Here is a 22902-nt window from a genome sequence, read left to right on the forward strand (position 1 = left end):
CGGCTGAGTGGAAAATGACTATATCGACAGCCGGTTCCCACGACAGTTGGGTCTACGTATGCAAACGGAGAGACCCAGATTTTGATCTGGTCAAGGACTCTTTCGGGGCAATTTGAATGCTGTTACAACAACAAACACGATCAATAGCGCCTTAGAATTTGGCTGCAACCATTTGCTGAGATAGGGCGATTTTCCAATCAGCCAGCGACATAATATAATATAAGTTTAAAATAATTTTTTGATGGTATTCGTAAACGTTTTAATGCAAACCGATCAATCCTTTTGCTTAACGACACATGGTCGGGAAAGTTCAACTTATTCTTAGTCGTTGCAGTTAACCGGAGTGTTGTAATAGCACAAAATTTACCCTAGAGTTTCCCCCAACTACCGTGGGAGCAAATTGGACGCCTTCATCTACGCTTTATAAATATAAGATATGGAACATTTGCATTAATACATTTAGGAATACTTCATGGGCTAGCATGAGACGCATATTAAATAATATTTGAAATTGTTCCGTAATACATAAACTAAAAACCATTTCGTTTAGAAAACCCGGAAAAATTTTAATATTTCATTTTATTTACATACATATACATATACAAACATATATATACCTGTACGTATATATTTTTATTAACAGTCTGCAGATAAAAGTTCTGCCACTAAACCTAAACTTTCGAAGTCTGAAGATCCCGTTATGGACGCCAATCTTCCAGTATTATATATTGAACACTGCCGCTCCTGAAATGTATTTCGCCGCCGTGCCCTTCAAGTACACGCCGATCTTCTAGGACGTTTGCGCAATTTAAAGCCCGACATAGAACTACAATTGCTCATGAATAACGAACGCCCGCCGCGTCGTGGTTCTTTTGAAATAGCCATTGCTACAAATCCTACCGAAGAGCGCCTAGAGTTGTGGTCAGGTCTAAATCGTACACCACGTGCGCAAAAGTTTCCACCAATTGATGACTTGGCTGAAGCGGCGAGTCGCGCTTTGAATCTTAAATTGGCTGAGGACACGGCATGCGGCAGCAATGAAGCTGATGTTGGTGAACAAAATGGAACATTAAAAGTGGCAGCAAAAAGACGTAAACGATCAAATTAAAAAAAAATGTAAATGCATCCGGTGCTAGTAGCATTCATGACCGGTGTTTGGTAAAATCTTTTCTCGAGAAGCTAAGCACTGCGATATTTTTGTGCTCCATGCGCTTGCTTGCAGTATATAAAATATTCAAACAAGGTAAGTATATACATACATATGTACTTATGCACGCAAGTGTATAAAGTTCGATAAACACGCATGCACGTAACCAAACGAAACCTTTCCTTCTAAGCTTACGTTGGTAGTACTACATTTGAACTTTCTACATTTGCTGAAAAGTGTTCCTGCTGCTCAGCTGCATACATTCCACTACACCCAAGCGCCATAGAGTTTCTTTAATTCTTGGAACTGTGATTCAGATGGAATCATAATCGGCGCTTCATTACCGACTTTATTCACGAAAAATTAATTTTTCTTACATATATTTACTTTCAGATTTGAATTTATTTGCAAACATATGCCATTTTCCCCCAATGGCACTTAAAACTGGCAACTATGACTAGAGTTGTTGGAAATCCATTTTAAGGAACACAACTTTACGATATTAACTTTTGCCGTTAAGTTGTCACCATAAATGGACTATGAGGGAACAAATTAGAATATCGTAAATTGTTGCTTTACTTTTGTATACTCAAAAATAAACTGCAGCTTTTAAAAACTAGTGTTTTTTTTTCATTAATTAAGTTGTCGGCCGTTTGATTACATGGCGCGCAGGAATGACCTTCAGCTGCAACTTCTTCGTTCGCGGTATCCTCACCACTCTGCTTATATAAATCGAGCAAATCTTGTAAATCCCGTTGGGCATCTATGGACTCTTGACCTTCCATGCCTTTGCCTGTGTGCCAGTGCAAATGTGCTTTACGCCTCAACATAATACCGCTGCCATCTAAAATTCGCTGCAAGAGCTTATAAATCGCTGACATTTTAAGTCCGTGTGGTGGTATGTCGCAAATAGCTGTCTTAATATTGATGGGAATCAATTCCACGAAAATGCTTAGGTTCTTGTTGCGTACATTTGTCATTAGCTAATCGACCTCACGCGGTGGCATCCGACGACGAAAAATACCCACTGCAGTTAAAAGCTTACCATGCCGTAAATCAACTGCGCATAGTAAATTATTGGATGAGAAAATCTGTTGTACCAATTCACCAACCGTGCCTTGGGTGAATTCCTTTTGCTTACATCTAACAAGCGGTGCAAATCCAGGTATGAGGAAATGCGACTGCGGAAATGGAAATGGTAATTTTTTGGATTTTTTCGATTAGAGATCTTATACGAATTTTAGTTTACATCTTATATTTTGCAAAATTTTATATTGAAAACGTTGCGTGCCTGAATTTGCTTTGAAAAAATATGTATTATTGACTGATTTATAGCTGGGTATTTTGTGAGACAGAAGAACATTTTTAATAAGTTTTGGTGCACCTTTTGAATTATTTTAATTTCAAGGATTATGTTAAAAAAGGGTGATCGTTTTATTTCATAATTTTTGATTTTTTTCTTTAGTTTGCTTGTACTTGTATAAAGTAAATGAAAAAATTTGTCTGTATCGACTGCTGAGTGGAAGATCGACCTATCTCGGCAGCCAGTTCGAAAACGCCCTAACTCAAAAAACTTTTCAAGAACGCCCTATTTCGGAATTTTATTGAAAAACACTATCTCAGAATTTGGTTGAAGAGCCCGATATTTCAGAATTCGGTTCAAAAATGCCCTATCTCACTTCAAAATGTATTGAAAGTGTGCTGATCTAGGGCGTTTTTGAATCGGCAGCTGAGATAGGGAGTTTTTAAAACGAATTCTGAAATGGGACGTTTTTGAATATCTTTTTTAAAATAGGGCGTTTTCGAACTGACTGCCGAGATGGGTCGATCTTCCACTTAGTAGTCGGTATGTTTATGGGGACGTTTTACGAAACATGGAATAAAATATTATGCTATTGTTGCTCCGAAAAACCCAAAGAAGGCAATATATTGTAGTTTCAGACATATTATTATTGAACGAAATGCATATTATTGAAGTCTTACAATATATGGAAAAAATTCAATTACTTAAATGTAAATTTTTTTCGCAAAGCGGTTTTACACACACAATGGCTGCAGATCTAAATCAACGACCTCCATACCGTTTCCTTTTATTTTCGTCTCTTCTCCATCATTGTCACATATGCTGTCACTGTGTGTACTATAATTTAGATAAATGTACTGGTATGCCATATTTACCATTCTCAAACGAGCTACTCATCCTTTTTCCCAGCTGATAATGAATTGAACAAACGGTTGACTTCATTGGCCACCAAATAGTCCAATACTACACCGTTGGCATCAATGAAGTTGGCACACGATTTGGTACTGCTTACTTCCCGTTCACCCTTGGCATCTTTAACGGAGAAAAATAACGAATATTTGTCATCGTATTTCTTCATGTCGGAGCTTGCTTCCCAAGTGCGTGGTCCATTATTGCCGTTCTTTTGTACTGCAACAACAAACGTGCCCTTCTCGCGGAATGTTGTGTGTAAAGTGAGTATGCCCATTAGCAAGAAATAGGCGATGACGCTAAATAGCAATACTGGTCGTGACTCGGGAAAGGGATGCGTGTAGTCCCAGCCATGAGCCAACACAGCAACACCCACGGCCAGTGCGCATAGCACCAGACGCGTATTGATCAAACCAAATTGTTCTTTCAGCTGCGGTCGATCGCATAAAAGGCAATTCTTTACTGCATCATCTAGTGCATGTTTTACAGCTGAACCATCCCATTTGTTTATTTTTACAACCTGTAAAATTAATTTAGATCAAGTTTAGTGCAGTTATATGTATGTACATATGTTATTTGCGGCGCCTGCGAGTTGACGTGTACAAAAAAAATAAGATCTGTACGAGTCTCCATGGAGGTAGAAACATGCCATAAAATACTTTCGACTCACCTCAATTTCAGGCAGTGGCTTTTCTTCCTTTTTATTGGTCATTTGAAAGCTTAATAACTCAACAACTCGAAAAATGCAAAAATTTGTGTGGCACAGCGTATAATTGAGGACACGACAACAAAAATTTGCCGCTTGACAGATCTCAACGTGGTGTGTTCAGTGATTGCTAAGGTGAAAAGCTGTGTTTACTAAGTACACGCGATTAGGGTCGTATTTTGAATTGTAGTCGGAATGTGGAGAATCATAAAAACAAGGAAGTGGTTTAATTTTGATATACATTTCCAGCGGAAATTACGATGACTTGCCTTCATCATAGAAATGAATTAACTATAAAGTATATATTTATACATATTATGTAGATGAAAAAACTAAAATATTTGAACGAAAACAAATGCTTAGGGGTAAGCTATCATTATATTCTGAATATCTTGCTTGCTTATTTGTAGTACACGTTTGTATAAAATTAAATAATGCGGTTTAGAGTCTTAATTGATGGAATAACTTAGTTTCTCGATTTTTATCACTTATCCTTATAATGCCTTCATTTGCGCAAACAATTCATCTAAATCCACATTAGAAGTTGCGGCAACTGTTGGTTCATCTGTCGCTATATTATCAGGTGCATCATATGCTAGGCGCAAGCCCGCAGCAACATCACTACCAGCCATTACTGAGGTTGCACCTCCGGCAGCTGGCGAATCATCCACCAATTCAATGCCCCATTCATTTGTTTCGTGCAGTGGCGCATCATCTACTACAACACTCTCTTCCACAGCAGCTTTTGGGCGTGCCTGGTATTCCTTTTGACGTTCCTGGCAGTGTCGGTCATCACATTGAGTATTTGGTTTCAGACTCATGCGAGGAAAGAAATCATTCATTGCATTATAACCCAAATAGTCCGATACTTCACCGAAGTTGAGCAAATACTTGAGTGTATTTTGCACTAACATGCCTGCTGTTATACCCATTGTAGTGGGCAGTGAAGCGGCACATACTCCTTCACGTTTCAACGTTTTCTCGTCAATATTTTCCGCCACCACTAAGGGGGGAGCGCAACCAAAACATGCAGTTTCACCTGGGCGTATGAATTGTATGTGTCCTGATACCGCATTCTCGGAAACGCCAGATTCGAACCAATTTAGACCTAACTCATTACATGCAGTATTGATTGCCATACGAGCTTCAAAGTTATCAACGCAGCTTAAGACAAGATCAACTGGCGTTTTTGGCTGAAGGCCACCATGAGATATTGTATTTAGGAATTTATCGAATGACTCCACAGTAGTTATGTTATAGTTGTGCGTCTCAATGCGTACATCGGGATTAATGAAGGTTAGAGTACGCGCTGCAGCCTCCACCTTAGATAGGCCAGCCTGGTCGGGGGTGAAAAAATAACCGATTCATGTTGGCCAACTCTACTTTGTCGTAGTCGAAGAGTATAAGTTTTCCGATGCCACATCTGGTATATAGAAACATTTCAAAAAACATGCATAGATGCAGGCAATAGAAAACACACTGACCTTGTCAACATATCCGCCGTAACGCTTCCTACGCCACCAACGCCCACTACAGCAACGGTTTTCTCACGTATACGCTCATATTCCTTAACGATCCCCATACGCTGAAGTGCCATAAGGCGACTATAGGGATTGGAATCAACCACTTCCGCGGACATTTTTTCGATGCGCTCTCGTGCAGCTTTTGACGCATTTCTTTGGTGCTCTAATTCAACTTTTAGTTCGGCGATTTTCGCCTGCAATTCGTCGATGGCAGACATATTCAATTGCTTTCAATTGCTATTTTAGTTCTAGTTGATATCCAGTTGAGATTTGGAATTTGTTTGCGTGTCACTTTCGCTGGATTGCGTCAAATTGAGCAGCTGTTTATTTGTTTTGTTATGAATGTTTCCGTAAAAGAGTGTATGATGAAAGTCACACAAAAGAATAGATAAGAAGCGGAAATGCAGATGTTTGTCATAATAAACGGAAATCGGTTCAAATTTCACAGCAACTGATTTCAATGTGAAAATAAAATAGACACTTGCGGCCATTAAAATTGCACAGCGTTAATTGAGCTATACATGAAATTTATTTAGGTATTTTTTTAATTTCACCATGATCGTGATCAGAAAATAACAAACAGGGTATTCATCTGAATGCGTAAATGCATCGTAACTGTGTAAACCTCGTAAATAAACCGGTTTTCCGTACAAAACTAAATAAGCTTACGAGGGTTACGTGGATGCGAGCCTTTTAAGCGATTAGATGACCTAAAATAAAATAAAAATTATTTTGCTATGCTCAAAGAGGGCAACGTGGAGGCAAAAATGTGAGTCAAAGAAACACTGCCCGTTTGATTAAATGCATCATAATCAGTCAAAAAGTTAATTTTAGAATTTTTTGCTAGTTACAGCCTTTCAGGCAGGTGACGATATGTATGTACATATGATTTCAAAAGTATTTGCAAATGTATTGGTATTTTCGGAAATATATGTATATCGTCGATGTTTTTGCAAAACCGCCCATCGACCAATTGCAAAAGCGCGTATCTTACGACACTCAAATTTTACAGGAGAGTGAAAAAACCGGGTTTCTTTGAAGGCATTGCCTTGACAGGCGGGATTTTCTTAAGCTATTATTTTACATATCTGTTGTTTTAATTAGGTGTGGAACAAACCTAATATTTAAATTATTTTGTAAAATTATTTTGCATTTGTGATTCTGGGCAGTTTTGGCACGTGTTGACACATTTTTGACACTTGTGAGAGAGTAACTTACTTTTACGTTCTAATTACCGAAACAGCCCGGAAAGCGTTTGGGACAAAGCTATTATTTTGCAAGTATTTTTAATATTTATGGCTATTAATATGCTGGGCACCTGGACAATGCGGCTTCATAGGTAACGATGCCGCCGACTAACTGGCTAGGGAAGGCTCATCCTCTGTACTTGTGGGACCGGAATCTTTTTATGGACTCAGTTGATCCTCCTCGAGACTCATAACCCAAATGTGGGTAAACTCAGAACGCAGTAAGTATTTGGGGAGAGACTTTTGGCTTATTCTTTTGGTAGGAAGGATATACATAAATCCTTTAAATAGAGCTAACATCAAGTTGCTTATTGGTTGCTTAGCCGGTTATAATCACCTGAGCTCTCACATTCACCGAATTGGCGCATCCACATAGGCGGATTGCCGTCTTTGTCATGAAGAGGTGCAGACGTCGTGGTACATTACTCTGAGCAACAATTGCAGGGTCGTTGTCTGGGAGTGGAATGATTTCAACTCAGGATAAGAGTCCAAAACCCTTATAGTGAAACCTCCAAATCTTTTTCCATTCTCAGATCAAAATTTTTGGCCGTATTAAGTTTGCAATTTTTTGTTTGAGTATTTTTAGAATAAGTGGAGAAAGGATTAAGTCTCTTGTCTGTACGAAATATTTATGTAGTTTATGGGCATATATGTATAAGTTAACGCGGAATAATTTTGTAGAACATTTTAATCCATTAGCTCTCTACAGGGTAGAAAGTTTTCAAACTAGAGGAGGTATTTATTTAATTGTTTTGTATAAGTAAAAATTGACCCGTTCTAATACAGATCCAGTTTATTATCTAATCGTTGTTTAAATAAATAGGAAATTGCAGCTATTACACCTTTACAGCAAGATTTTATTTGGTTTCGTATTTACATATGCACTTCGAATGTGCATTTATGTACATTAGACTGCATCACTCCCCATACAAAAAAAAAATCGGTACTATTTTTCCATTGGGATTATAAAATCTATTATATTCTAAGACGACCACCAAAATATTTCGGAAAAATATTAAGATTTAAGTGAGCTGGACCGATTTGAAAATACCTCCAAAAATACCTCCAAGAATAGAATAAAAATAGTTTCTTAAATTTTTTTTTGAAAAAATCCCCTCAAATGATAAAACGGTTTAAGCTTAAAATATTTGCATAAAAATATTAAAAAAAAAATTTAAAAAAATTTTGAACGGAATCGTAATGATGAGATTTTTGATGCTGTTTTTTAACTTTTTTCAAAGATTGGTATAGAAAAAACTTGAATAACTGAACCTAAACTCTTCCGATTTAGACTTAAGAGGTGTCATTGGAAAGGTATTTTCTCACCCTTTTTATGATGCAAGATGGGACACGAATGACGTTTTTTTGGCCAGAAATAAAAACAGTGTGAAAATACCTTTCTACTGAGATCCCATAAGTCTACATCAAAACATTTTTGGCCCAGTTATTCAAGTTTTTCGTAAACCAATCTTTGAAAAAAGTAAAAAAACAGCATCAAAAATCTCTTTCTTACGATTCCGTTGAAAAGATTTTTAAATATTTTTATGCAGATTTTTTAAGCTTAATCTAATTTGTGATCTGAGGGGACTTTTTTCAAAAAGTTCTTTAAGAAACTATTTTTATTCATAAAAAACTTCATTATTGGAGGTATTTTCAAATCGGTCCAGCTCGCTTAAATCTTAATATTTTTCCGAAATATTTTGGTGGACGTCTTAAAATATAATAAATTTTGTAATCCCGGTGGAAAAACCACAACTTTTTTTGGTGATGCAGTCTAATGTACATACATATGTGTATGTATGTATGTATGAATATATATATATACGTACATATATGAATAGCAGCCATCAAAATTACTACACAGTTACTATTTATGAGCTTGCATCAAAGATAAACTCGGTTGTAAATTTATTTATAAGAAGAATGATGTGTTTTTAAAAAATACAAGTAAAAATTATAGCACTTTAGGAGCGGTCATAAATATGTATGCATAAATAATGTGAAATACCCGAGAGTTGCAGTTGTTATCTCTACAAAGCTGGTGAAAAGGCAAAATCCCAAAGCTTGAATCGCCTTGTCTGGAGAACGTTCCTCAGTAGCTTTCTTGTTACTCCTCGACCATATTAACCTTGAAACTTGACAGCCGTCTCGCTGGTCCATAGATCACTTATCCGCCTTTTTGATCTGCATTTCCAAACCTTGTCTAACCATCTCATCGGCTATTTAGTTCACTGCGTCATTGCTAAGTACCCGTAAGTCCAGCAACCCACCACGAAAACGGCATTGAGGTGACCAAGTAATGATAGCGATACGCGACCTTCCTAACAATTCTTGTACATATTCACCAATTTGGGTCATAAAGCTTTTAATGCCACTTGGCTATCAACGAATAGAATAAGAGACCTGCAGTCATCATTCCGGAGATATGACTACTTGTAAGACCTCCGATTAGAGACCCACGCCGATGCCGTTTTCCATTTTTGAGTAATCGATTTAGTTGCTAATAGCATAATTTCACGTCGTAAGGCCAGCATCGCAATCTTCCCTAGTTGGAAATTTCCTGAATCCTGAAGTCAAAGTCGCAGAACGACATAAAGTAATCAGTACCGTCATCCAAGTTAGTTTTGATCCTGCTTTGTCGTTCTCATTTAACTTCACCCATCTTCGACTTGTTTCCACAATTTTGATTCCCTTAACTTACACCCAGAAAAAAAGTCAGGTGAATATATTTCTCTCACCAAATTGGTTGGTTATATATAGTTACATTATTTGGCCATAGTTACCCAATCTTGTGTTGAGAGAAATATTTATAGCTGACTTTTTTCTTTTTACGACACCGTTGTGAATACCCCAATTATATTTCACTTTTAATAACAGCTAGCTTCCAAATTGATTTATGTACAAAACATATGTATGTATGTATTAGTATCCACATACACCGATCCTTTAGAAATTTAATTATCTTAAAAATTACGCAATAAATAATCTCACAATGTATGTATGCATGTATGTATCTATGTGTGTAAAGACGACTAAACGAATAAATAGAAAATAATTAATTTAATTAATTCTACTTTAAAACCGTCTTTTTGGTATTTGGTAAAAATGCAGACATAATTCCAGCAGCTGAAATAAAACCACGAAAATTGAATTAATTCAAGTTAAAAAAATATTTAATAACTGATGATTTGTAATATTTAACTTACACCACATTACGAAGGTGAGCATGATGAATGGTGGAATGCAGCCGAGAGACATGAAAATGGGGAAAAGTATGTTACCCAATATTGAACCCATGCGACCAAACATCATTGCCAAAGACACAATCATTGTTCTGTAACGAATTTTTTCAAGAATCGAAAGTATACAACCTTATTATCTATTTCGAACATTGGTTGATTCCCAGTGTTGCCGTTGAGAATTTTTAGAAAGTCGCAAAAAAAGTGTCATTGACGAAAAAAGGGCCACCATATTATTTTTGCTTTTCTTTACTAGTAGAAGGATAAATCTGTTGAATTTAAAAAGAAAATAGCGGAACAAGCTTTACACAAAACAGTATGTTTGAAAATACATAAATCTAGTTGCTGAAAGGAGAAGAATTGCATTTCCTTTAGAAGTGCATTTTTTCGTACTTCTTTTCTGATAGAATGGTTCTGTTAACATTTCCTAAAAAATCTCTGAAGAGGGCAAAAGTCGCACATAATTTTGGAAAAGGGTCGAAAAATCAATATTTTCAAAAAGTTGGGTCAAAGGGTATTGACGCTTAAAAAGGGTCAAATTGCCCCTTTAGTCGCACAACGGCAACACTGGTGATTCCAAATAAGTTAAAACCAAAGATCGCTTAACTCACCTCAACGACGTGGGAAATAGATCGACCGATGAGCTGAGAATGGACATAGCTGATATGCTACCCAATGTCACAGAAATTGAAGCGAGAATGGCAGTACTCAAAGAAGATACTGAGAAATAAAGTCCGATTTCGCAAAGTCCTGCGGATACTGTACCGATGGCTGAAAGAAATGATGATCAAACTAGTATAATGATTTCGCTGCCAGTCGATAATATTCCAAAACACTTACTCAGCAATATTTTACTGCCGATGCGATTAACAATAAAACCAGCTAGTAGATAGCCTATAAAGCCAGCAACTGCTACTGTTATATTATTTGTATAGGAGGCGGCTGTGATGACCTTCATACATACATACATATGTATAAGATAAAGAAGGAAAGTTAGGGAATTAGCAAATGAATGTATGACTAAGTGAGCTATTTTGTAACGAATTTCCGTCATCACTTGTCAAATTAGGCACTACCCTTAGGCTTAGGCGGTCTGACTCCAAATTAAGTTTCACAAGTTTTGGCGGAAATTCGTTCTCTTCGTTCGTGATCTTCTCAGCCTGTCGAAAGTATCAACCAACACCAACCCCCAAACTAAATCTCTATCAACACTCGTTAACTCACCACTTGACATTGTCCCAAAGCCGAATCTATTATTTGTGTATGCGTCTTATTAACGCTGTACTCCAAGATGGTGCACATTGTAGCACTCTCAGTGCCGTGTAGCTGTTCGTATTCCTCAATCGAGGCAAACATTTGTGGCACCCATAGACGCAAAGTATTTTGACTAAAAGACAAATATTAAAAGTATGTATATACTTATTTTTTATTAGAATGTATGACACACATACGCATTAGGGTGGTTCTTAAAAATTCTACGTAAAGACTTCCACGAATATTTCAAAATTAAATAAAATCAGGTTTCGCTACCTGGGTTTGAACAAAATTGATGTTTGTTTTTTATTCGGCAAAATTTAAAAAAAAAATTGACATTGCGCAGCTATAACTCAGTGAGTTTATGAATTTTAATGTTGAAATTTTCGAACTTTCTCGATTTAAAAAGAACTTATATTTTTTAAACTTTCTAAATTTTCGCGGATGTCTTCATTTTGTACGCAGAATAAAATAAATGGGTGCTCCATGCAAAACTTAGATGTTGATATTTTAAGGTCCAGCCTAATGAATATGTATAATAATAATAAAAAAAAATTAACTTACCCAAACAAAATGGCGAAGTTCATCAGATAGACGCGTATAGATAGGCCGAGATAGGGTTTCATTAGCAAAGGGCGTAGCTGTTGCAACCCCTGACGAAGGCCTACAGTTGGCTTCTTTTCCTTTGTGGACACATTAGGTGTAGAGGATTTCTCTTTCGGTGCTGCCTCTTCAATTGTGGCTATGCTAACTGTCGATGCATCACTTGTCTTTTCAGCGGCGAGTTGTTCGTTGACGAGTTCTTTAATCTGTGGAACGAATCAAAAGCAGCGGAGATCGTACATAAATACCATTTTCATGGACGATTTTTTTTATTTCGAAGAATATGATGGTATGAATGTAGAATATTAAATGTAAAAAGATTCCTGTGACAAAAAAAAGCTTCGACCATAAAGTATTTAATTCTCCGCCAATGCTGGTATTTCACTGAATTTAGAATTTTTTCTATTAAAAAAACTGCAAGTTCGGAGTTAGTCTAAAATCGCATTGATTTTTTAGAACTTTTTTGTTGAAGGTGTTTTGCATTTTTTGTAAAGTATTTTCGAAAAACATAAAATGTATACTTTGTTATAACAAAATTGCTTGGGCTACAAATCTGCATACTCCAAAAAATTCTAAAAAATCTGATTAAAAAGTTGAAAATTTGCATGAAAATTTGCTTAATTTTCGTGAGTTTTGCATAAAGTTTAGGAATTATATTTTTATGTTTTTTGTTTTAGAATGAACCATATATTTATAAAAAAATTGGCGGAAAAATACTAGAAAAAAAAAAGTTGTTGCATATATTGGGAAAAATTTGCTGTGCCAATACCTTTTGCCGGCAGTGTAAATAAGAGCGTTGAGCAATATTATCTGCCGCCTAAGGTCCACGCAACGCTACCGCTCTGGTGTACATTTAATTGTTCAGTGATCTTTGAACACAATTTAAGTCGGGCGACCATCTATGTATGTTATGCGCTTAAAAGCGAGAGATAGAATAAGACACCCTTCACGCATGTATGAATTAAACCCCAGAATTTAAAACTCAACTTAGAAATTTTATCTATTTCTATTGTTATCTTAGCAAAAGTTATGATTTTGCTTTTGTATATATGTAAGTGTGCGATTATCTTAGTTTGCCGTAAAATTGAATATAATAAACAATAAATAATTTCTTACCGGATAATCTTCACGTTTCTTACGATAATTAAGTGCATATATTCGCTGAAAAACCCGCAATGCCTCTGCATTTCGACCCTGAGACATTAGGAACTTTGGGCTCTCGGGAAAAAAACTGAGTAACGTGCCTCCAAACAGACAAGGTATAGCGCTTATGGCCAAAAATACTTGCCAAGAGTGAACTATAGAAAAATTAAGCAAAGAAAAAATATTAAAAATACACATGCGTAAATTAATTGCAAAGAAAATGAAATCGATACAAAATACGTGTATGTGTACTCACATTGCAAACCCAATAGCTGGAAATCCCAATGGCTGGGTAAAACACCCAGTGCAACTAGGGGAAGTGATATGTTGCCCACTGAAAACATAAGTCCCACGAACATAATAACACGGGAACGATGTTTTTTGCCATGTAACTCCGTTAAGTAACTCATTAGGACAGCGAAAGGACCACACATGCTGTTGAAATTATAAATTGCGGTACATTTTAATGGAACATATTTAAAAAAAAATTTCATATAACATACATAAATCCTGAGATATATTTGAAGACCATCAGCTGTATGACATTTTGACTGCAGGCACCACCTAGTACGGATATAATATTACTCAAATAACCGAAGACGAGCAATTTTTTGCGACCCTTCGTATCCGCGAAATAACCCCACACTATCGCTGAAGAAATCATGCCTGTTGAGTATTTTTAACAAAAAAGGGAAACTTTTAAATTTTCATACGAGTATTAATCATTTCATAAATGTGTAGGTACATAGTGTGTATAGTAGAACGGGTCAATTGGTATGGGAGACTTTTTGAACTATGCGGGTAGGGCACAGCAAATTAGCCGAAGAACCCACCTTGTCAAATTGTGTAAAGGTAAGGTAAAAAATTTTCACATTTTCTACATTTTTTTCTTTTTTCATACAACAAAATTTCAAAGAAAATATAAGAAGTAAAATTTTCTTACACATTTCCATGTTACCAGTTCTCAAGAAAAACAAAAAAATCGTATAAATTGACGCACAAGAAATGGAAAAGAATTTTTATTTTATCAAAATTTCTTAAATCAGTTTGCATCCCTAAACAAAAAATGCTAGTATATTTATTACATCAAGAAAATTTACATCAAAAGCAAAGTATTTTTCAAGCAACAGAACTAATGAAAAATATTTCTTGTTATTTTTCTTGAGAGCTGGATTCCAAGCTTTAGTTTATACTTTTATTGTATTACATAATTACATTTTCTCAAATTACACTGTAGGAAAAATCTCAATTTTTGAAATGACACAAAAAAACGTAATCTTTATAAAAAAAATTCAAACTTTAACAAGGAAAAAATTTACCAATTCACCAATCTTTTGTTATTTTTTTTTCATATACATTAAAGCCTGTTCTTGCGCAAAAAAAAATCAAGCCACTAACGATGAAAATCGATGGATAAATAAATAAGTTGTGAATGGTCAAATGAAAATATGCAATATTTTCTCTGTATGAAATAGGAGCAGGAAATAATGTCACTCACTCATGCGCCATATCGTACATGGCGTATGAGTAACATTTTCCATGTTAAAGTCTGAATTTTTTCAATCGCAAGACCAACTTAAAATGAAAATGTGTTGGGAAAACTGAATTGATTTAAAATAAAATTTATGTGTCTCGGCGTTGTTTTTTTTTTTAAATTAATTTCATTTTAATTTTAGCGTCCCTACAGTGTAATCTGACTTCTTAGACTTGTAAGTATGGTTTTGGACTTTCAATATTTTGGCCAAAATAAAATAGTCTACACACTGCACACTCTCAGTCGAAAAAATGTGAATTATATTAACACAATTCCTATCAATTTGTATACTCACCCAAATATGTGATTGCATTCAAAAGCCCCTTGTCAAGCAGTGTCAATTTGAGATCACACTCAGCGCTCGGCAAGATATATGACATCGTCGAGGTCTCCACCACTGTGGCTATAGCAGCGGGAAGCGCAGAAATTATCAACAAAATATTGAAAGTACCGAAACCTGCCACTTCCATGGCGGTCTCAAAATCTGCTGGCACATCTTTAATAGGCGGCTCTGGTGGCTTTTCAGACGATATATTTAAATTCGTAAGTGTTTCGTTCAGATTCTTGCCTTCTATGGCGCGCGATTCTGCAGAGGGAAAAATGTCCATTACGTAAACCAATTTCACAATTTCATTTGAAATCACTCTATATTTACATACATATGAACATATATACATATATGTATGATAAATGCAATTTACCAGGCATTTTGTTTGTTGTCGCATCTATAGCCATTGGAATTACTTTATACAAATTTTTTTCTTCTTCACTTTAAATTGTATTAAATCACTTTTCACAGTTCACCTCTTCAAATAAATATATTTCACTACGAATTTTTCATGAGTCAATGCCCGAACTTTCGCACTTCCCAATGGGACTGCTTTGTCTGAAGCGATCTCCTTTTCGGTGGCATCTTTTGTACTCCTTTACATTGTGGTTTTTGTTATTTTTGTGCTGATTAATTTGTTAAATTATATTTGTTTTGTAGACAAATATTTAAAACATCAAGATTAGCGCCAGTATTTACATATATGAGTGAGGTATGTACATACATACATATGTATACGGTGACATATATGAGTACGTACTAATGTGATGTAGTATTTCCCCATCTAAATAGATTACCTACATACATATAGTACACATACTCGTAGATATCGTAATTGTTCGCAGGCGGCCAGCCACGCTTCTCAGAGGTGCCTTTAACAATCGCAATCGTACACACGCATGCACATGTATCAAATATATAAATATGTATGTATGAAGCTTGATCAAATCTTAAATAATTTAATTAATAAAGTTGTGTTTATAGGATTAAGGTGCCAGATAGCTTTGGTCCCAGTCGAATTTCATCATTAACCCTGTTTCCGGATATTTGGTTGGAACTTAGAGTTAATTTTAAGGAGCTTGCAAATACAAATTTTTAATTTTTTTTAACTTTCATTAAGATAACATCTTAAACTAGTCCTATTAACGATTAAAAATATAAAAATATCATATGAGAATTCAGTTAATTATTGCTTTGAAGAGAAAATGGCCTCACTCCAGAGATTTTTTTTCAAATCTCCACAGCAATGTAGTACATACATATGTATATAGATAAATATACACTTCATACATACATATGTATTTGGTACGTTGAAGTCAAATAGTAACAATTGTTAGACATTTTACGTTGTCATGTAAGAAGATAACATTTGGAAAGATTACGCTGCTACGCTAGGGCAGGCACCTTGCCGTTGGTGCGGGGACTTAGTCGAATCACAATCAGACCTTAACAACGGCTGGTAGTGTAATTGTGTCTCTACCTCCGGCTACTGTGCGAGTGCACTCCATTTCCTATGGTTCGGGCTGCTTGTGAACGATGACCAAGAACTGCCGACCACCTAATCCAGGGTGTTAGGCGACACCGTGCCCATTGGAAGGTTTGCAGCCAGGGGGTTTACCAGAGCGGCTGTATTTTAACGGCGCCTTCCTGAGACCGGGTCGCCTCAGGGAGGCATGGGGCGCTGCTGTGGTGGACCGTTTGAATTCCCCTTATTACGACCTAGACTACTGCGCCCACCTCGTCGGGTAGGTGGTCGTACGAACAAGATGAACACACAAAAGCAAAAACCAAACTAAAAACCAAACCAAAATCAAAACCCAACCAACAAAACTTCGAGTGATGGAAGGGATTCGAAGCCAATCCCTCTCTTCTGCTCCTCTTTAAAGTAGGCGGAATTGACTCCTGAGCAGGGTGGGGCAGTTGCTGCTGCGGCGTGCAGTAAGGGCTCGGAGCCGACCTCTTCGTCTGCACTTGCTGTTTTCAACTGTCGTTGCTTGAGCTCATCTACTCTTTTGCCAGAGAGACAGGCCACTAATATCTTATTTAATGAAGAAGAAAAGGAAAGATACATTTTTCGACGTAACACACTTATCTACCAAACAAAATTCTACGTAATTCGCAGCAGAATATTTTTAAGTAGATCTTTATGTAAATAAATGAATACTACGATTCATGAAATCTTATCATGATACTCTAGCGAAGATGTGACGTTTTTTCGCGGCAGCTGTGTGGGATTAAAATAGTCATAAACTAAACAAAGTCGTGCTGTTAAAAAAAATAAGAATTTATAAATTTTTCCACAATAGCCACTGCTTTAAACGATTGTTCTCACTCGGCGACAGTTTTTTTTTTTTTATTTATGTTTACTTTAATCCCGAGTGCAAGAAATGCTATTTATGTATATTTCTGATATGGCATGGTGACATACATACATACATATATCGTCGCCTGGGTAAAACATTGTCGTAAGCGCCATTTTGATGATTTTGAGTTATAGATGCAGGTTATTTTTTTAAATATGATCTTTCGATTGGTGTTATTAGTTTTTCGATATCTCGCTATTTCCGAGATATTCAGTATGATTTTTTGTTGTTTGTGTAGACGATGTTGCAGATACGACAAATTAACAATTTTTTCTTGTAACTAAAATATTGTCGTGTGTGCAAAATTACTCGCAAATCCAAGAAATTGCGCAAAAATTTAGCGAGCCTAGACATTCTTCTTTACAGCAGCTTGATAGTGTTGTGGAGGTAACATATACACCAAAATGCTAGGAAAGGAGCGAGAAATCTAGTGAGCCATATCTGCTCGCCCGATCGTCAGTGCACACGATACCTCTAGTATAATATAAGACATCTCAATTTGTTGTGGAGGTTGCTCTTGACCTTGGTAGGCTGGCTTTGAAAATGGCTGAAATCGTACCGAAACCACGCATACCTCCCATTTAACGGATTTTTTTGTGTGTTTCAACAGCTGCTGGAGCTAAATCGCTCAAATTTTACATAAGCAAAAAATAAATAAAAATTTTCTTCGATAAGACTCCACTTTGTTGGCATGTTTCTCAAGTCTTACTAGTGAAAACTCTCCCAGACTTCCACATGTGGAGAGTGGCCAACTACTTATGCAGGACATTAATGAGGTATTCCACGGATTACATTAGAATTAGAGCAATAATAAAGAGTAAGAAAATTAATTTAAATTTTTCGATACCGAAATTTATCGAATCATCAAATTTATTTATCGAAATTTATCGAGTTATCGCAACGTATCGAACTGTTCAAATTAATCAATGTTTATTGAGTTGTCGAAATTTATGGCTAGTTATCGAGCTTTAAAAATGTATGGGAAATTTTTCAAGTCAAAGAAATTGATCAAGTTATCGATATTTACTGAATTATCGTAATTTATAGACTTAATGGAGTTTATCGAGTTAACGTAATGTGTCGAGTTCTTTAAACTTACTGAGTTATCGATAATTATTGATCTATTGACAGTGGTCGATTTATCGAATCGAATTTTATGGAATTTTCAAAATATATCGATTTGTCGAAAGTTCAAGGTTATAAAAGTTTATCGAGTTATCGAAATTTTTCGATAGCTTTCAAAAAATATGGAGCGTCAAAATTAAAAATTTATAAAGGTTTCCAAAGTATATAAATTTTTGAGTTATCGAAATTTATCGAGTTTTTGAAATTCATAAAATTATCGATATGTATCAAATCATTGAAATTTATCGATAAACTGCAATGTATCGGGCCGATTCCAAGGCCTGCCGAAGTCCTTAAAAAATATAAAAAATTGTAGTGACGTTTTAGTTCCAAAGCAGAAGATTTTCCGGTAAGTTACTTTGTACCTTATAAGTTTAGCTACATGCGTGTTAAGTTAGGAAACCTCTCCAAGGCTCTTAAAAACCAGAAAAACGGTCGAATTTCGACAGTAACTGGCACTCTACTATTTATTAAACGGTTAAAATTTAAATGTACTGTTGCGCCTGAAACTTTACGAAAGATCCGCAGCCACGAAAGTAATTTACATTTTTTTTTTACTTACAGCAAATTGCACAAAAAAAGACGAACACTAATTTTTTTGTAATTTAAAATTTTATTTAATTTATTGTTTTTATAATATGGAACAATACACAATTTAAAGATTACATTTTGTGATTTGGTTTGGTTTTGGTGTGGAAGTTTCACCGTTTTTTTTTTTGCTTTTTCTTTTTGTATTTTTTAGACTTTGTTTTTCATTTTCACTTAAATGTTGTTGCTTATTTTAGTTAATAAAAGTTGTTGCAGATAATGCTCGAATACACAAACATTTAAACTATGCATGTACATATGTGTATATGTATGTATGTATATATAAATGTATATATATAATATGTATATATATTGAATGTATATATACTTTATATGCATGTATATGTAACTAATATATGTATGTAGGTATTTATGTATATAAGCATGATTTCATTTACTCTCACTTCACAAATTTAGTTCTTTTAGTTGATAAGTTTTGCCCCTTCAAATACAATTTTTTGTGGTTTATAATACATATTTCGTTTTGCCTAGCTTAGAGTTGTTTTATTTCATACATTTTCAAGGTAATGGATTTGTGGATTTGAAAAATATACGAGTGAGCACCAACGGATTGGTAGCATTCCTTGTTTTTTTTTAATAAATTTATTATATGTAAGTATTTCATTTGATTTTATTGTATTTCATTTTATGTCATTTTAGCTTTTTAGTTTTTTTCACCAAAGACAGCTCAGTAGGGAACCGTCACGCTTGAATAAGCTTTTATTTTATTTAATTTTTTTTTTGCTTTGGTTGATTTGTAGTTGGTAATCCTAGTTTGAAAAATACTTGTCACATATTTTTGCTTAGTTTTTATAATTTTTTACTGATTTGTTTTATTTTTTATTTTTTTGTTTGGAGTATAGAAACATGTATTGTATGTATTATAGCACGGAATAATGTACTAATAAATATATATATATACACACAATACAATTTAAGCATAATTAATATATATGTAAGTACGAGTATATTCCCAGTGTAGATGAGTATATTTAGTTACAAAGGACTAATTGTATTGTTAGTTGGCTACATTCACTGCTTTCTTTTTTCTTTCGTTTTTCCTTCATTTTGTTTTTGTCCTAGATGTTTTTATTACAATACGCCTAAGAGCAGTATAGAATATTAAGACTTAAGCATTTATTAAAAAAAAAAGAAATGTAATACGGTGGAACCTCGATATAACAACGAACCTTGATAAAACTAAAAACACAACATAATAAAATCTTTGCTGAGTCCCCTAAAAAACGCCCATAGATATAATGAAGAAATTTTGGGCATGAAAACCTTCAGTACCTATGGTTAGTGTCCCGTTAGAAAAAAAACCTCTTCATAACGAAGTCGCTACTCAAAAGTTGTTGGTTAGAGTCCCGTTATTATAGAAATTAGACGGATTTTTCATTCCAAAATTTTAAATTTTTCGTTGTATCGAGGTTTTGATATTCTATAAATATAACGAAGCATTTGTCAAACCCCCTCGACTTCGTTATATCGAGATTTCACTGTATTGCAATTATTTTTGAGCGCATAACCCTGAATAAATAATAGAAAACTATATGAAAATGTTTATAAAATAATATTTTCACAAAATTTTTATGTTTGTAAAGGGCTTGAAATATAAATACACCCCATTTCACTTGAATAGGCACATTTTCACGGGATCCGAGCTTAAACCTAGTTTTGTGGGCTTTGGCTTGATTTTATTTCGAAGAATGATTAATCTTTGAGAAATTCAGTGAAAAGATGAAGACAATTTGTTAAATCTGCTCATATAATATTTTTGATACACTTCAATAGAAATGCAAATTGCGCAAATTGAAGAATTCTTAGATCGCTGAATTTATGGGCGAGATTTAACGCATAAAATCAAAAGGTGTTTAAAAATCGTTGGCAGCTGTAGCCGAGGCTCATCGTCGTACGGAAAACAAAAAGTGACCATGAGAAAGATTGAAGCTTCATTGTGAGAGCAGCTTCTTTTTGTGGTGATTGTAGACCACAACTACATAAGTAAGGCGTCGTAATGAATCACGACTGCATTTTGTAGAGCTTACGCAGTTGAAAGGACAACCAGAAAATTATGGTTGCCTCGACCGGATAACTTTGGTTTTGAAGGCTCAAACTGATTTAACAAAAACGTGCTACAAGAAAAAAGTCACGAAATTATATGTGTGCAGGTATGGTATTTTTAGATCTTTTGCGTAGTGTGGCTGATCAATATTTGATTAAAATGTATGTGCCAAATTGTTCTATAGCAAAAACAAGGTTTTTTTTTATAAAATTTTTGGAAAATAGGCGTGGCATCGTTTATTCTGATTAAAAGCCGTGTAAAAGTCAAACTATACAAAGTGTCTTCTTATATACATATAGATATATGTATGTATGCTAGAATTTAAAAAAAAATGTGTCTATTTAAATGATAGGGGGTGTATTTTTTCACAACCAAGACCAATAAAGTATAATATTTTCTCTGTTAATGAAATGCAGTTGCTGTATGCACATTAAGGTGCATCACTCCACGGTTTTTCCATCGGGATTATGCACTTTTTAATTTTAAGATTTTCGCCATAATATTTCGGATTTATATACGTGAGCTCAAATCTCATTCTTTTTATTCAGTTGATCAAACTATTCTAGCAACTGATGTGATATTTTTGGGAAAAATATTTTTAAAAACTAATTTTATTAAAAAAAAAAATCGTTTTGTTTTAGAGCCTTTTCAAATGGGTAGAAAAACCCCGACCTTTTTTGTAGGGCACCCTAATGTACATAACTGATACGCCTATAGTTTTGCTGTTGTCTTATCAAAAAAAAAAATGATAAAAAAATGCGCGAAATACATACAACGAAGCTCTACTTGTTGTTGTAAAAAGTAAAAATAAAAGCTTACTTTTTTAATTATATGTATACATATGTTTAAATAATTATTTGTTTTTTCTTTAAAAAGGTTCTATTTATTTCAATTTTTTTTGTTGCTATTGTTTCACATCAGCCAAAATTTCAGCTCGGATTTCACACATTTCTAACACTTGAGTGCGCATTTTATGTAAAATTGTTAAATTTTGCTTTTTTCAATAAATTCGTTAGGGCAATGGACTAAGACACAGCAATAATTTTCAATGAATAATTCGTAAAGTTTTTTTGTTGTCTTTTTAGGATTTTTATAATTTTTTTGTTTGATTTTTTTAGCATTGTATGCATTCTTTTGTATTTAAATAGAAATAAATAGCAAAAACGCATTAAAACTCACTTTTTTAGGTTTGGCGTTAAAGTAATTTTTTTGCAAATACATATCTCATTTTCTGAAATATTTTTTCTTATGAAACAACACATTCTCACAAAAGTTGAATGATCACTTTTACATATACATATATGTATATAAGTATATATATATTTTTTTTTATTAAATTGCGGGTGTAAACATCAACTAATGTTTTTTCTTTCAATAAAACTTTTTTTTTGTGAATTTTATTTTTTTTTATTTTATAATTTTTTTAGTTTTTTCGTATTTTTTCTTGTTTATGTTATTTTTATTTTTTATGAATTTTTGTATTTTTTCTTTTGAAATTTCCAATCCATACAATAACTCCAGCTACTTAAATAAATACATTTTCATTAATTTGTTTCTATGCTTGCATAAGACTGATTAAATAGTAATATGTATTGTATATTTAATAAATATGTGTATATATATGTATATATGTATGTTTGGTATGTATATATGTACATACATATGTATGTACGTTATGTAAGTATGTATGTATATATGTATGTATTTTTATATATATGTTCATATTATCATTAAGTTTGTTCAAATTTGCTTATTTCACCTCTACTCAGCTAAGCTTTCTCCTATTCTATGTTCTTGCTATATGAATGCACGTATTTACATACAT

At 34.4% G+C, this 22902-nt stretch overlaps 5 protein-coding genes across 6 annotated transcripts; 1 reads left to right on the plus strand and 4 right to left on the minus strand.

The window, feature by feature from the left end:
* The first annotated feature begins 614 nt into the window (after positions 1–614).
* LOC118753549 (selenoprotein BthD-like) lies at positions 615–1758 on the plus strand. 2 transcript variants are annotated; one of them, XM_036488432.1, is made up of 2 exons: positions 615–1243; positions 1541–1758. In XM_036488432.1, exon 1 carries the CDS (start codon positions 701–703, stop codon positions 1106–1108), a length of 408 nt encoding a protein of 135 aa, XP_036344325.1. In that variant the 5' UTR covers positions 615–700; the 3' UTR covers positions 1109–1243; positions 1541–1758. The 2 variants fall into 2 exon arrangements, with proteins under 2 accessions (XP_036344325.1, XP_036344326.1); XM_036488433.1 differs by lacking the exon at positions 1541–1758 and adding an exon at positions 1338–1446.
* Positions 1759–1789: 31 nt separating this feature from the next.
* On the minus strand, positions 1790–2498 carry LOC118753550 (probable tubulin beta chain CG32396; the record flags this gene model as incomplete). The annotated part of the gene is given in 1 exon segment (XM_036488434.1): positions 1790–2498. A coding segment is annotated over 1 exon segment (338 nt), but the record flags the coding sequence as incomplete, so codon positions are not given.
* A 576-nt stretch (positions 2499–3074) lies between these two features.
* LOC118753552 (signal peptidase complex subunit 2-like) lies at positions 3075–4189 on the minus strand. Its single transcript, XM_036488436.1, has 2 exons — positions 4030–4189; positions 3075–3879 (listed from the first exon to the last, which is right to left on the minus strand). The coding sequence occupies exons 1-2, from the start codon at positions 4069–4071 to the stop codon at positions 3340–3342; spliced, it is 582 nt and encodes a 193-aa protein (XP_036344329.1). The 5' UTR covers positions 4072–4189; the 3' UTR covers positions 3075–3339.
* Positions 4190–4424: 235 nt separating this feature from the next.
* On the minus strand, positions 4425–5941 carry LOC118753553 (ubiquitin-like modifier-activating enzyme 5). The gene is given in 3 exon segments (XM_036488437.1): positions 4425–5420; positions 5422–5488; positions 5550–5941. Coding segments are annotated over 3 exon segments (1185 nt in total). The 5' UTR covers positions 5807–5941; the 3' UTR covers positions 4425–4559.
* A 2778-nt stretch (positions 5942–8719) lies between these two features.
* LOC118753551 (synaptic vesicle glycoprotein 2B-like) lies at positions 8720–15552 on the minus strand. Its single transcript, XM_036488435.1, has 11 exons — positions 15310–15552; positions 14904–15194; positions 13578–13740; positions 13331–13509; positions 13048–13229; positions 11893–12137; positions 11299–11461; positions 10915–11026; positions 10686–10845; positions 10042–10169; positions 8720–9961 (listed from the first exon to the last, which is right to left on the minus strand). The coding sequence occupies exons 1-11, from the start codon at positions 15341–15343 to the stop codon at positions 9906–9908; spliced, it is 1713 nt and encodes a 570-aa protein (XP_036344328.1). The 5' UTR covers positions 15344–15552; the 3' UTR covers positions 8720–9905.
* Positions 15553–22902: the final 7350 nt, after the last annotated feature.

This window comes from Rhagoletis pomonella, unplaced genomic scaffold (assembly GCF_013731165.1).
Source record: "Rhagoletis pomonella isolate Grant_MI unplaced genomic scaffold, Rhpom_1.0 Rhpom_scaffold_02608, whole genome shotgun sequence".
Lineage (NCBI taxonomy): Eukaryota > Metazoa > Arthropoda > Insecta > Diptera > Tephritidae > Rhagoletis > Rhagoletis pomonella.